The sequence below is a fragment of the Pteropus alecto genome, unplaced genomic scaffold (assembly GCF_000325575.1).
Source record: "Pteropus alecto unplaced genomic scaffold, ASM32557v1 scaffold190, whole genome shotgun sequence".
Lineage (NCBI taxonomy): Eukaryota > Metazoa > Chordata > Mammalia > Chiroptera > Pteropodidae > Pteropus > Pteropus alecto.
In genome coordinates, this window is record NW_006430462.1 from 5529774 (window position 1) to 5545969 (window position 16196).

Genomic DNA, 16196 nt, shown 5'->3' on the forward strand with positions numbered 1-16196 from the left:
TGGAAGAAAGGGAAAAAAGCCCCCCTCCAGGGTTCCTCAGCTTTTTTTTTTTTTTTTTTTTATCATATCTTCCCACAAGGGGAAGGAGACATAGGACTTGGTTAGGCTCTCTGAGACCTAGCACTTGTCCATCAGTCAAACATAGAAAAGAGATAATCTGAAAAGGTACTAGGGAAGACCATGACTTTTCCATGCTTATCTGGAAGTTCTTTCTTAGTTCTCCAACAGACATTAACATGATGGCTTGAACTAAGCAGAGTTTTATCTGGAGAATGAATTGACTAGGAGACATAGGACTTGGTTAGGCTCTCTGAGACCTAGCACTTGTCCATCAGTCAAACATAGAAAAGAGATAATCTGAAAAGGTACTAGGGAAGACCATGACTTTTCCATGCTTATCTGGAAGTTCTTTCTTAGTTCTCCAACAGACATTAACATGATGGCTTGAACTAAGCAGAGTTTTATCTGGAGAATGAATTGACTTTTAGACTGTTCCAAAGAAAAACATGGAGAGAAAGCTCTGGAATGAGGACGTTTGAGGCAGTTGATGGATGGGGTGCAAGAGGGCTCCTCACTATAGAGAATGTGTTATTGTAGGAGATTGAGGACTAAATCCAGAATCACTAGGGTTTTGGGGCAGACCTTTGGGGTTATTGTTCATATTTCATATTGAAGAAAAATTTAATTCTGGCTCAAGAGATGCAAATCTTGTTAGGTTAGGGAGTCTCAGGAGACCAAAAATTCAAAGGTATTTATCAGGAAAATTTAGAACAAACTTATATAAAATTTTATTGCTAAAAAGAAACATAGAGATCATCTAGTCAAAACTCTTCCTATTACAGTTGTGGAAACTGAGGCCTACACAGAGGGAAAGTGACTTTTCCAAGCCACATAGCAACTCAGTGTCTGGCTTACAGAACTCTGCTCAAGGCTGCAATTGAGGAACTTGGAATGGTCTTCAAAAAAAAATTTTAAACCACAGACTAGATGCATGACCTTGGGCAAACTGTTTACATTTAAATTCTATAAATGTGGGAGTAATAGTTAACTGTACCATTGAGCTGGGTTGGTTATTAATTAAGGTTACAATTAGTAAGAGTCACATGGCTTTTTTAGAGTTCTGGCTTAGATTATACTGGCCTTAGATTACGTGGGGGAGTTTATGCTATTTCTTTAGATTGGCAGACAGACCCTGGGTGAGTACTATTGTTCTAGCATTGTACAGGACAGAAAGAAGTGTGTCATGTAGGACAATGAAATGCTGTGTTTACCTGTACCATGGCCACTCTCTTACCAGCTGGAATCTGGCTTCTGTAAATACTGAATTCGCTGATAACCTCCTGGTGGTGGATCAAATAGATATTTTCCATTCTTCATTTTACTTGACCCCTCAGTAGCATTCAACATTATTGAACATTCATTTTTCTTCAGTTATTTTCTTCTCTTGGATATTATAATACTATATTTTCTGGTTTGTCCCACTCCCATTCTTTTTAGCTGCTCTTTTTGTCTAATTTTCAGATTCAGCCTCTTCCTCTCAGCTAGTAAATGTTCCTCCTCCAATCTATCACCAGATCTTGTCCATTTTGCTTCCTAAATATCTCTTAGATTCATCTATCTCTATTTTTACCTCCACTATCCTACCCTGATCTACCATTATTTCTTGCTTGAATCACTGTAAAGTTATATTTAACAAATATTTGTCAAGAGAATAAATGAATGGGAGTTTGATAAGAATATGGTATAGAGAGGGGAGCTCCATCCGAGCTTAACAGTTAACTGGTGAAGCAAATGGAGGAGGTAGGGCTCGAAGCCCTACGTACTAACTCCTTGAAATTGACCTTTGTTTCATCAACTGAAGAATGTAGTAGTTTGACTAGATAATCTTTATAACTCCTATAGCTCCAATCGACTGTGATCTACGTTATACAAACTCAGGAGGAACCATTTAAAAAATCTTCCTGACAAATGATAAAATAATTGGAATGAGCAGCCTTTATAACTCATCTTGCAAGGCTGTAGATGAAATCATACAATTATTTACAGATACAAAATGTAGAGGAACCATAGAATCATGTTCCAAAAATATTTCAAAAGGCAGGAATGTTAGCTCAACTCTTACAAGCTAATGTTTAATAGAGATCTATGTTAATGTACTTGGGTCCTCCAAACCCCATTATACAGGAATATTGCAAGAGACTGAGAATGTTTAGCTTGGAGAAGAGAGAGTTCTGGAGGACATGAGATGTCTTTGAATATGTGAAAGATGGTAAAGTGGATAAAGGGTAAGAACTCTTCTGTTCGGTAGCATAAGGACTGTGTTTGAAGTTATAGAGATATCAGATGAGTCAGGACTGTCTAAGAGGTAAGAGTGGAGTTAATGGGCCGTATGGTAACTGTGTTTAACTATTTGAGGAACAGCTAGACTATTTTCTACAGTAGATGTACCATTTTACATTATTGCCAGCAATGTTTGAGGGTTCCTGTTTTTCCAAATCTCCAACCACATTTGCTATTGTCTTTTTTTTTTTTTTTAATTATTACTATAGTTACCCTAGTGGGCGAAAAGTAGTATTTCATTGTGGTTTTGATTTGAATTTTCCTGTTGTTGAGCATATTTTCATGTGATTATTAGCCACTTGTTTATCTTCTTTGGAGAAGTATCTATTCGGGCCCTTTGCTCATTTTTCATCAGGTTGTGTTTTTATTATTGAGTTGTAGGAGTTCTTTATATATACTGTATACTAGACCCTTATTAGATATATGATTTGCAAATATTTTCTCCCATTCTATGGGTTGTCTTTTCATTTTTTTGAGAACCTCATCTTTTGAATTCTAGTTTAAATATTTCTGCTATATTATGAATCTTTTGAGTGAGAGACCTCATAAAAATCCCCTCAGATGGACACACACACACACACACACACACACACACACACACCCACACACACCCACACACACACACACACACACACTACCACCACCACCACCACCACCACCACCATCACCATACAACTGCAAAGTATTTACCTCATATATATTTTGTCCCTAGCTCTTTGTTGACTGCTGTTGGTTTACAATATAATGTAAAGCCACAGTCCATTCCTAAAAATGTCTGGTCTTTCTGGAGAGATAAATTGAAGAGCATGGCATGGTTTCATCAGCCAAACAAACCTTGAGTCCTCAAACTTTCCAAACACAAAAGAACTGAGGCGCTGTGCATCACTCAGAACCTTCTTTTCCAGGACTGCGTGGCCTGATGCTGTCGGTCATGTTGGCCTCTCTTATGAGCTCCCTGACCTCCATCTTCAACAGTGCCAGCACCCTTTTCACCATGGACATCTACACCAAGATTCGGAAGGGTGCAACTGAGAAAGAGCTTATGATTGCAGGAAGGTAAATGCAGCTTCCCCCTGTCATGCACCATGAAAGCTGGAATGATCAGAGCAGCTCCCTCAAGCTGAGGAAGACTGGTAGATACTTGGGTAGAATGGGAGTAACCACTGTGGCTAGTTATATTTGCCCTTCAGTGACATTAACTTTAAAATGCTTATTGTCAAATGTGCCCTTCTAGAGTGAGAAGTGATATCAAGGATCATCTAATCTAACCCTCAGTTTATCAATGAGCAAAATGAGACTTGTCTTGCCTAAATCCAAGCAGCTGGGACAATGGCAGAGCCAGGACTGGAACCTATGGCCAACTGAGTCCTTATCTACAGCTCTTTATACCACCCCACATTGTCCTCCTCAGCCCTCCACACTGCAGCTCTCCTCACTGGTCATCTTTGAGGTCCAGATGCCTCCAATGCCTTGACCCTTTGCAGCAACATTTTGCAGGCTCATTGTAAGGGTCAGATGTTATTGTGCCTGGGAGCATACTTTATAAAGTCTAAAACACCAGGCTCTGTGCACATTTGTTATTGTCAATGGACTAATGGACATGATATGATACAGGAAGTAGTAAGCATTGACACATGAGTCAGGTGTGCTAATAATCATGATTATCCATGGAGCAGATGGTCTGAACAGACTAGCAGAAGCTCTGCTATGTCTCTCCATGGGGCAATGGCAGGTCAATATCCTCAGGGCAAGTGGAACAAATCTCTGGGATGTCAGTCAAAGGAGAGGTCCCCAGTGACTGCAGAAAGGGTTTGTCACCTCATAGTTCTTGTAATCAAGATTAAGGCAAAGGAAAGAAAGGGAGACTGAAAGGTCACAGTAGATGACAAGATATCTGGCGTTCAGGAGAGGTCTGACCAGGCAAGAGTTTACTACTCTGCTTCACAGGAAGCAACACCATTACCCTGAGTAATTTTTCCTTAGAAAGGAGTTTACTAGCTTTTCCTGTTATTTATAAGGCTCAAGATGCAACATGGAAAGAGAACCATTTTGTTGCTTTGCTCAAGGCTAGACCCCTTGACTCTGAGATTATGCTGGGGCTAGCATTTTTGTGCACCCAGTGACTGCTGCCTTGGGGCTCGTCCCTGCCTACAGTTACATGAAACAATCCTGAACTTTTCTGTGGGGACTGTAAGAGTGATCAAAGGCTTAGGGAAGAGAGAGGTGAGCATGGCATGCAGTAGTTTGGGGAGGCTCCTAGGGGAGGGTGACCTTGAGCTGAGTCCAACATGGTGGGTAGGATTTCGGTAAGTGGGGGAGCAGTAGGAGGGCATTCCAGGAGGAGAAATATGTGAATGAAAACATTGCTTTGTGAAGGTTAGTTTCAGACTCTTTTGCCTTAAATTCAAGTAAATGAGGCCAAGGAATCAAGCCTTCTTTCTAATTAAACCAAGAGCACAAGTAAGAGGACTAGTAAGGGAACCCTCCAAACTTTTCAGAATTTAAAGTGAAACTCAAGAGGAGGAAAGGTAGAAATACCTGGTAGAGTCCCTTTCTATCTAGACTGTTCCTTTATAAACTCTTCTTGTCTTATGATTTTAACTTTCTTATGAAGAAGAAGAGGGAGAAGGTAGAGGAGGAGAAGAAAATAATAATTATAGTTTTTACTATTTTTTGAGTGCTTACAATTTGCTAGACGTTTTACTACAGCTACTCTTTATTCCAAACTTGCAAGGTTAGTTGTATTCTTTCTAGTTTACACATGGAGATATTGAAACTCTGAGAGGTAAAGCAAAGTGTCCTAGGTCATAGAGAGAATAAAAATTTGAATCCAGGATTGCTGGGATCCAAAGTCTACACTCTTGTTCCTATGCTCTACTGCTTCTCAAAGTGGGATTCTCTTATTGTAGTGACAGGTTGAGGTTACTGTTGAAAGTCAAGTGCATTTTACTTATTCATAGGCACAGATGACTTTCCTAAGGAAGGAGAATATGAAAGAAAAAAGCCATAAGAATGAATTTGCTAATTATCTTTTCTTGCTGGGGTCATTATATATATATATGATGCATAGCCACATATGTTGATTCATGTAAAGCCATGTATTGACACTCTGTTGTGGGGGCTCTGATTTCAGGTTGTTTATCCTGGTGCTGATTGGCATCAGCATTGCCTGGGTGCCCATTGTGCAGTCAGCACAAAGTGGGCAGCTCTTTGATTACATCCAGTCCATCACCAGTTACTTGGGACCACCCATCGCAGCTGTCTTCCTGCTTGCTATTTTCTGCAAGAGAGTCAATGAGCAGGTAGGTATCATTCATGTATGTACAGGAAAGCCCATTCTGGCACAGAAATTCCCACCTTGATTAGCATATTCTCTGTGGGAAGGATTCTATTTCACAGAGGTCTCAAGCCGGGATGGATGTGCTTCTTAGGGTTTGTTCAGGAACCATGGGACTCTCACGGGTTCAATCTCTTGGGCTCCTCTCTTCTCCTTGCTGCAGGTTCCAAACTAATTTCCAGCTAATGATATACATTTTCCATCCAATCTTGGTGATTTTCCCCAAGCTGCATGGCACTGCCCAGGAAGTTTGTAGCCCCTGGGCAAGCAACTCCAGAGCAAGTCCTAGCACAGGTTACCTCTGGTGGTTCTGCAGTGAGCTTAACTTTCTGGCCAGCACTTTTCAGGGCCTAGTGAAGACAAAGTCCTGGTGCTCAAGCAGTTTATATATAAAACCACATGAGGTAGATAACAATTGAGGGATAAAATATTAGTAGGGACGGATTCCTAGAAAGGCTATATCAACATGGGTTGAAACTGAGAAGGAAAAGAGGGCATTCAAGGCAGAGAGAACAGCACTGTCTGGAACTTGCAGGTGGAAATGGAAGGACAGGGATGAGGGTGAGGGGATTGTCAGCAATCTTGCTTGGCTTGAGAGGGAGTTGTGTGTGTGGATGACAGAAGACACAACTGGAGAGGCAGGTTAAGGTTAGGTTAGGTGCAGCCCCTTTGAAAGCCAGGCTCAAGTGTCGGGGTCATCAGTGGGGTACCATCACAGGTTTTAAAGCACTTTGTAGAGAATTCCTGTGGATATGCCTTCTGAGTGGGGTGTTGCTCAGCTGCCTCTGTATGCAACCATTTTTTCCTTGCCTGGAGAGGGTTAGGAAGGAGTGGGGGTGCTGATTGTGTAGCTCATCGTCTGAAATAATGTAAACGATGACATATATTTGGTTGAAGATAACCTCTTTCTCCCCATAGGACAGGAACAAATACATACCAGGGGAATATAGCTCCATAGAGTGATCCAGCTTTGAGGTGCATAAATCACTACATGTCTCTCTTCATTTGCCATTTGCCATTAGGGAGATAGTTCAGATTTGCTGGTGACACAAAACAAAGTGTACAGATAAACATTCCCAAGATATTAGAGTTGAACCTGATCGTGATCTCGACAGGTTTGAGTAATGGGCACACAATGAGATAAGTTTCAGTAGGAATTGGCAGAGGCTGGTTCACCAAGAGATTTCTAAACTGCAAATTAGGAACTTGTGGCTAGGAGCTCAGTTGAGTATTGTGATGGGTCACAGGCAGACTCAACTCAGCAATGAACTAGGTCTTTCAAAAAATAAAGGCTAAGAATTGGGATGAACTATAAAGGTACTCAACTGGGGGTGATTTTGACTTCTGCTAGGAGACATTTGGTGATGTCTGGGAACATTTTTGATTGTTACAATTTAGGGAGTGCTATTGTGGATAGAGCCTAGGGCTGCTGCTAAACATTCTAGAATATGCAAGACAACCCTTAACACCCAACAAAGAATTATCCAGCCCAAATGTCACAGTGTGGAGGTTGAGAAACACCAATCTAGAATCTCCAGAGGGTAGCAGGTAGAGGCTGCAAAGTGATTCTCAGAACTGGTCAGGCACTGTGTTTGCTGAGGGATGACTCTGAGTCTTAAGGAAAATGTTAAAATTTCTCAGATTTTAAAAGAACCTCTTGAGAATAAAGACCGAAGGAATAGGGAGAGGCTAATTGCCAAGAAAGAAGGAAAGCTGTAGCAAGTTTTATTGATATTATTCACACAAACTAAAGTCAAGAAATAATTTTTCAACTGAGTAAGTGTATGGGGGATGAATGGAGAACATCAGTCTTTTCCTTCTTCCTTGTTCATTTATTTATCTAGCAGACACTTCCTGATGCCAGATATGGGGCTAGGCGCTAGCAAAACAAAGGCAATGAATACTGGTTTCTCCCCTGGGTGAGCTCCCATTTCAGATGGGGAGACAGAGAAGCAAATGTGTGATTATATAAGAGTGTGGGTGGTGCTGGCGTGGAGGTGTGTCCACAGTGCTGCAGCCACAACCAAGGAGGATGTGCTGACCTAGTTCTGTCTGGGGAGAAGAGGGGACATTCAAACCAGACAAGATTATCAGGAAGGGAAGAGCCTGTGCTCTCCCAGGTAGAGTGAATGACCTGTGCAAAGACCTGGGACACGAACATACATGCTATGTTTAATAATAGCTGGTAATTTATGGCACCTGAGTGCAGGAGTACTGATGACTACTAACGAGGGAGCTCTTCAGATCAACACTTGACAAAATCATGAAAGCTTCTTTTGGCCGCTCTTATATAAGCTTGCTCTACTTTGTCACTGGTCCTTTTAAAATGCGGCCTTTAGACTCAGAGCTGGTCCTCTAGGCAAAGAATGGCAATAAAGAGAGAGAGAAGGAAGAGGAGAAGGAAAGAAGGAAAGAATGGTTAAAATATCATGAAAAAATGTTTCTTAATGTTTCTAGTCTCTTAAAGGCTTCTGTATTTCTAATATGTAAATCTAAAATTTAATGTAAAAACATATAGTATAATTTTATGTTCTCAAATTAAAAACAGTGATTTTGGATTTATAAAAGGGGCTGAGGGAAAAGTTCCTTTTTCCTCTATCCTCTAATGACCCAATTTCTTTTTCCATGTCTTTGAGGAATACAAATTACTTTACAATTAATTACTTTACATCTGAATGTACCTATCTGGAGGCTGATGGTAATAGTAACTGCAGGCAAAAAGATTCAAGTTATTTTTAAAGTTAAAGGGAATTTTTGGAATTAAGGCTTTCAGTTGATATTCTAACCAGTTATTAGACACTTTAACCCATCATATGAAGAATCCTTGTCTTATGACCCAGAGAAAATCAAATCACTGAAACATGATAAGCATGACACTCATGGAAGGCCTGACATAATAATCTTGAGCCATACTCTGAACTCTAGTGTTCTGGCTTCAGATTGCCTGGACCTATCATTTCTCTTACCTTTATTCTTTTGCCTCTGTCCCCTTAGGAATGCACAGTTGTTTTGTGTGTTCGGGCGTTCATTAACCCAGGGTCTCCTTTCACAGGGAGCCTTCTGGGGACTGATCATAGGATTTCTGATTGGGGTGTCTCGTATGGTCACCGAGTTTTCTTACGGAACTGGAAGCTGCATGGAGCCCAGCAACTGTCCCACGATTATCTGTGGTGTGCACTACCTGTACTTTGCCATCATCCTCTTTTGCATTACTGTCATCATCATTGTCGTTGTCTCTCTCTTCACCAAGCCCATTCCAGATGTGCATGTGAGTATCCATTCAGGAGACCTACCCTGCCTTTGTTCCTATTCATGCAGCAACACCCATCTTGGTCGCCCTCGGTTCAATTAGATTATCTCACACATGACTAAAATAGTCTGTACTTGCCATTGGTGTCCTGTTGAAGGATACAGGATAGGAAACTTGCTGTCCCAGCAGGGCAGTATCAAGCATGAGTCTTCAGCAAGAGTCCTCACAGCAGTGCAGGGGATATTCTCTGAGTTACGCTCCCCAAATGACAGCTCAGGTACAAGGGAGTGAGATCATGTTGGCAGACACGGAGGATACCGTGGCTTAGATGCTCATGTCCCAAATAGGAACTTACATTTTTTGTAACAGTCTCATGGTCAGAACTCTCAACGGTTCCTGGAAGGGACATACTTACTTACAAAAATTAGCACATACAGGGAAATCTCAAGTACGATTTGCTCTTTATTTTTCCCAATTAAACCTCCAAACAGTTGCCCATAGAATTCAAGAAATTTCAAACAATATCAAAGTCCAATTGATTCAAGATTTAAAAAATGTCAAGTATTCAGTTAGCTCTAGATGTCACTCTTGGTTTAAGGCATATTCTCAGCCTTCCTAATGCAGATGAAGATGACCAATTACGAGCCGTTTTTACCATAAACAATCTAGTCTGGTAACCTAGCATCACTGAAATTCTTCTCTTTTTTGGGTTTCCAAGATATAGACCTAGCGAATTAACTCAAGATCATATTTATCCATAGAGAAAGAGAAAGGGTGTTGTTAACCCATTATTCACATGTATACAAATACGGGGACTTAAGAAATCCCTAAGAGACCTTCAAACTCATTGCTGAATTTTTAGAGTTGTGACCAAACTTAATGTCAAACAAAAACTGCTTTTACAGCAGCAGAACCACCGTCCTATTTACTGGCTGAATCTGTCACCAACTTTCTTTGTGTTGTATTAATTGCTTCCTGATGTCTTTCTCTGAGTAGTAGCCCCAAACACATTTAGCTCCACACATCCTCTTGAAGTAGAGAAAGCAAGGTAGTCACCAAAGAGGGCATGGCTGTGATGAACACACTGCATTGATTTTTAGACTTAAGTTTCTGTTTTCATGTCAATAGAGAATATGCCTCCAGCTCTTCCCTGTTCTAAATGGCTCATGATTCTACAGACCCTCTCCCCAGAATATGATACACACCTATTTACAAAAATATGATCTTATACTGCTGGTCTGGACAAATGGGTGTCTAGTCTTGTTTCAGAGGACTAGTGCTAAAAGGAACAAATTCATTTATTATGTATAGTAAGAGTTTATTCATTTAAAATATTTCTGTATTCAAGGCAGCCTCTTAGTCTCAAAATATGCATATATTATGGGGGCATGTGTATAATTTACATCTAAGCTTCTAACACATTTAGATCTAGTGATATGGCTGGACACTGTTATTTACATTCTTGTTGATACTGAGAAGCCATATTACTTTTCCTTTCCTTGATGTGTATCTCTTTATTGGCCTCAGATACTGTTTGGATCTTTCTTCTAACCTCTTCTGCTTTCTCCACAGCTCTACCGCCTGTGCTGGTCCCTGCGCAACAGCAAAGAAGAACGTATTGACCTGGATGCAGGAGAAGAGGGCTTCCGTGAAGACCCAGAGGAGATCACTGAAATAGGTGATTTTTTGACTCAGAGCCTAGTCCCAAGCTCTAAAAAGTTACTCCCACAACAGCAAGATCACTTTACAGAAGCCTTCCCTAAATGCTTTCATCAAAGCTCAGATCTCTTTCCTAGAAGGGAGTGGTGAGAGAGGTGAGGGGTGAGATGAATAAATAGGTTTCGGGATGTTCAAGCCTGGTCAAGGGAAGGAGGGAGGTACAGAATCATCCCAGCTCCCTCACCCCTCACAGGTTACAATGCCCAGTGATTAAGTGTGGGTGAGGAATTTTCTACCTCGACTTGATTTGGAGGCTTGGCCAGGGACAAGGGAAGAGTTAGTGGTCTTCTGACATAGCCTATGAATGGAAAGCAGATGAAACCAAAGTTGTGATCTAGTGACATCAGCAGGATGGAATAGAGGCTCTGGGATCTTATGTGTTACTGGCTCACCACATCAAATTTGGAAAATCACATTTCTCTGGAAATTCAGTAAGATAATGCTTAGTTAGTGTTTAGAAACTTACTTGGTCATGGAGAAATGCTTTCCTCAACTTCTGTGTTGCAACTTTTCTTCCCTACAGGAGATAGTTGTGGAGATGTGTGTTGTACAAAAGTGTGGGAGCTCAAGGTCATGTTTTTTACCTGTATTGGGCTGAAGGTCTTACCGCTCAATGTGAAAAAGAGCACAGATACGGCAGAACAAGTTCTAAATTTGACTATCAGGAATATCAGAATCCTGGCTTTGAAAAGGGCCTTTGGTCTTATCGCCTCAATTTTACAGACCTGTAAATTGAGGCCTTGGAAAGGAGAGGCTTTGCCTCTGGTCCCAGCTCTTATGCAATCTGCTTTTGATCTCTGAAGACCTTTTGGTTCTGAAACCTGCGATTCCACAAGTGCTGGGAGGAGCCTGGAACCATAGACAGCTGACCATGGTGCTGAAAAAACCCACAGCCCTTTCCTGCTTCCTTGGAGCAGGCAAGCGTGAACACGCTCCCTACTCCAAAAATGGCCCCATATTGAGCGAGAATATCATAGATTTTAAAGGGCCATGGAGAAGAAATATTTTGAATGTTTTAATGTGGAAGAAGAGATTAATTTTGCACCAGAGGGCAGAGTAAAGACTGGTGATTAGAAAAAAACTCATCCAATTTTAACTCAAAGTAAAGAGGCAGGATGGTGCAGAGACAGAGTATGGGATTTGGATTCAGGAAGAACTGAGGTTGAATCCTGACTTCTCTACTTACTATCCTGGGCAAGTGATATTTATTTTTCTAAAGCTCAGGCTCCTCACATAAAAATATTCTAAACATTAGCCTATATTTCATGGCACTGTCGGAAACATTGAATGATATGATGTTCCATGATAGAATTAGCTGTAATTATCACCGTTATGATTGCAAATAAGAATTTCCTGAGTTTGTCTGTAAAGGGGTGAGCAGCAGGTGAGTATCTATCAGGGATGCCTAGAGGGGACTCTCACACTGGCTAGAAAATTGGCTTAACGATGTCTGAGGTTCATGGCAACACTTGAATTCTATTGTTTTTTTGATGAACTCATGAAATCGTACTGAACACCTACCCTTAAAGTACAATAAACTAAGATCTCTAGAAGTCTTTTATAGACAACAGGTGCCACCTTCATCATTCTTCGAGAAATAGCAGTATGAGAATTCACCCCTATATTATTATCACCACCATCATCATGACAGATAATAATATGATTGTAATATATTTTAATTGTGAATACCTTACTCTAGTCTAGTGATTCATTTTGGCATGACATCATTCTTTTAAAGCAGATAATGCAAGTGTAATTCTTCCAATTTTACAGATGACTAAAATGAGACATAGAGACTTTCTCAAGGTCACTCAACTTTTTAATGGCCCAGACAACCATGAATTTCTCACTTGGGCTGTGAGCCTGAATCTTTGCTATTTCTTCCCTGTTCTCCTATTTTAGTGAAGTGGACCGAAGTAGAGGGATAAAGGAGGCTTGTCTCTCTTATGTGCATGAGAGAAAAGAGTGAATAGAAAGAGACTAACACTTGATACCTACTATGTACTAGGTTTTCTCTCATTCAATCTTATAATGAAGAAGGCATTTTTACCCAGTTTTACAGATACAGAAGATGAGAAGTGAATTAACAAGACATAAAAGTGGGTTTTGGTACCAGTTCTGACACATATATGTGCCTGACCACTGAAGTTCTTTCCAGTTCTAAAATGCTGTGACTTAAAATGGGAGAATGGACAGCAGTGTTCCCTGTGCTAAAAACACAGTGGGCTTGATTTCATATCTAGTAAATTACAGACCTGACAATCTAGCCCAGGTCTGTCTACCTCCAGTGCCACACTTGGGCTCAGAGGAGAGAACCAGTTCCCTTGGTGGGCATCCACTTTGAATGGCAGGCCAGTTGGATGGTTTGATTCAGAAGTATTGATATGCAACATCAGACCTTAAGCCCTGAAAATGTTGATCAGTGCTGCCCTGTATCAGGGACTGTTTAAACCAATTCTTACTACATGGCTGGATTGATTGTGAAGCCTTGGGTCTTCCAGGTGTAGCCAATGCACTCCTGAGTCATTCAATTCTCTTCGTTTTCCAGTGATGTGGCAAACAGATATGTTTATATGTTTCACAGTTTATATGTGTCACAGCTCCCCAACCCATTGTTAACTTGTCTCTCATAAATAATTATTTCATGTTTGATTCTGATTGTTCTAAATCAAGATGTGTTCTTATTGGGCCTGATAGAGATAAGACATAGGCTAGCGGATCATAAGGATATAAAATTCATCTGTTAACATCATCTTGTAATTAAGTTCATGTGAACATTTTGTATCATTTCCATTTCTGTGAGTAAGAAAATTGGGAAATGTTTGCAGAATGGCAGATGTTCCACTGAAAACCCTTTCTAGTCCCTCCTGCTTATGTATCCAATAATCCTTTTATGCCTTTCCCCTGACACAGAAGTTCCTGAGAAGAAAAAAGGATGCTTCAGGAAGGCCTATGATTTGTTTTGTGGGCTGGACCAGCAGAAGGGTCCCAAAATGACAAAGGAAGAAGAGGAAGCCATGAAGCTGAAGATGACAGACACTTCCGAGAAGCCTTTGTGGCGGACAGTAGTGAACGTCAACGGCATCATCCTGCTGACCGTGGCTGTCTTCTGCCATGCATATTTTGCCTGAGTCCTGCCTTTTGCTACAGACTGCCCTCCTAAAGGCCAGACTCTTTACTCTGCCTCCCTTTAGTCCCACTCTGTGGTGTTGAAGGAAAACTGATCAGTTGTAAATTTTGCCCAGTTGATAAAGATGTACATGTGTAATTACAGTCTAGGTGGAGGAAAATCATTAATTTGCTGTTAACTTATGTATTTGAGGCCAATATGACACAGCCAGCTGTACATATTAGAGCTGCAGAAGAAAAGTTTACTTACTCATGAAAAGGCAGATGAAGAAACAGAAGTCCTGTGATATCTAATGCAAGTTTGCTTCAGATAGACTCAGTGTGTCAACATTGCTTGTGATCCTTGAATATTATTTTAAGAGCTCTGATCTCCCTAGTTCCTGCTACTTTGCCTATCTGATCATCCCCTTATCTTTTTTTAAGAAGAAAAATCCTCTCCCCTCCCACAGTATCATATTCCTGCCAAGAAAAATCAATCTGATGACTGATGAATGCATTAATGCTGAGGATGGGAGCTTGATGGGGTTCCTGTCATGGGTGTTTGCTCTTTGAAAGAGAGGCCTGGGGATGTCAATACTTACCTCAAAGGTTGGCAGGGGTGGGGGATCCACATACTAGCCTCATGATAGTGGGGACAGAAGATAGATAATCTGGAGTCAAGGAAATTTTCTGGTCTTCATAAAAATGTCCACTGGGAATCCCTCATGTTTGAGATTTTACTCATTTTGGCATTTGTTGTTCCTGGAATGTCTTAGCCACTCAGCAATATTTGTGGATTGAATGAATGATATAGCATTTATTTATAAACACTTGCTTTATTGTTATGTAAAGTTGGTACTTGGTCAATCTTTTCTTGTGCTGGCACAAAATACCCACTCTGTTGACTATCAGGAACTGGAATGAATTTTCTAGAGACCACTCTTACTCATGGTGTGGATGTTGATATACGGGCTTGGAAGCTGACTCTGATCACATCATAGAGCAAATGTGTCTCTTGGGGCACCTGTCATCTCAAACCAGCCATGCTCTCCTGAAACACTAAGACAATTAGCCTGAGATCCTCCTCTCTATGAGTTCAAGTGCTCACAGTGCTTCTTCTTTTCAGGTGTCTAGATTGATGATCATTCATTGACCAAGGTTAGGGTAGGTGGACTCCGTTTTGGGTATAAGTGCTCAACATCTTTAGCTGAGAAGAGTGTATTTTTTTGTTGTTGTTGTTGAACCTATTTCCTAGGGACAAATTTTTAAAATTTAACTTAAATTTAATTAGTTAAATTTCTTTTAATTTTACCTGTGAAATATCAATTATAGTGAAATATAATCTCATTGAAGTGAAGAATAACTCATGATCTTAATATTGACTGATTTCAGGCTAGCTTAGAAAGGAACTGGGATCTGAGGTTCCATGGAGCTGAGAGGGATTCCTAGGTGGAAAAATGATTCAACAGGGGAAGGAATGGCTTGTTATTGTAGGAAGAAGGAAACCCAGACAATACTATTTGATGTGCCCTCATATTCCCCTTAAGTTAGGCAGAGAAGACAGAAATGTGGAGAATTTCACATGGCTAGCATTACTCAGCTTACTCAGTTTTGTGTGTTTGTGGTATTTTTGAGCTTGGAGAAGAGAAAAGGAGAGGCTTGAAAGCTGGTGGAAGGAGGGGGCACAAAGTATCTAGATTGCCCTGGATTCTATTTCTGTCTTTGTCAATGATTCATTGTATATATTGTGGTGAATTATTTTGTGTCAATTGTGTATTTTTATCTTTGAAAAATGGGGACCCTGATGCTTATAGCATCTACTTACCTCCTCTGAGTGTGACAAGGTCACTTTGAAAGGGGATGGGAGATACATACATGAAAGATGCCATACAGATGTTATACTAAGCTTCATTTAGTCCCATACATTACTTTGTATTACTTTGATAAAATGTATTACTTTGAAAAATAAACACATTAAAAAACACAACATTCAGATTTCCTGTTCTCTAGAGATTCTAGACAAATACTGACCATATCTGTGGTGAGCTTTAGTTGGCACAAGATATGGATTAGGAAGCAGAAGCCAAGACAGTTGAGAGTAGAATATAGCCACTTGAACAAAATGTAGTAAAGTTTGTAAATGATTTCAAAATCACTAGTAAACATGAGGTAAGTAGCTCTACTCTTAATGCAAAAGGTCCTGTTAGAATAGACTTAGTCATTTGAGTAACCAGGGGCCAGTAAGTGATAAATGTACTAGAATAATTTCAAGGGTGCAAGGAAGAGCGATTCTTTTCCTAAATGGAAAATGGTTCCTTTGGAGCAGAGTGATTACTTATTAATGCATAGTTTATAGAGCTAAAAAAATCATGCCCTATCAGGCAAAAAAAAAAAAAAAAAAAAAAAAAAGTTTTTAAACAAGAGATGACTTCAAAAAGAAAA

The 16196-nt window shown here is 40.3% G+C and overlaps 1 protein-coding gene across 3 annotated transcripts in view; it reads left to right on the forward strand.

The window, feature by feature from the left end:
- The window catches only part of SLC5A1 (solute carrier family 5 member 1), a 57137-nt gene extending 43360 nt beyond the window's left edge, over positions 1-13777 (forward strand). Inside the window, exons 11-15 of one of the 3 annotated variants that reach the window (XM_006904953.1) lie at positions 3246-3396; positions 5474-5642; positions 8730-8945; positions 10500-10605; positions 13560-13777. In XM_006904953.1, the coding sequence (XP_006905015.1) occupies positions 3246-3396; positions 5474-5642; positions 8730-8945; positions 10500-10605; positions 13560-13777 (860 nt within the window). Of the gene's footprint in view, positions 1-3245; positions 3397-5473; positions 5643-8729; positions 8946-10499; positions 10606-13551 lie in introns of all 3 variants that reach the window. The other 2 variants (XM_006904952.1, XM_006904954.1) reach the window with 2 other exon arrangements.
- Positions 13778-16196: the final 2419 nt, after the last annotated feature.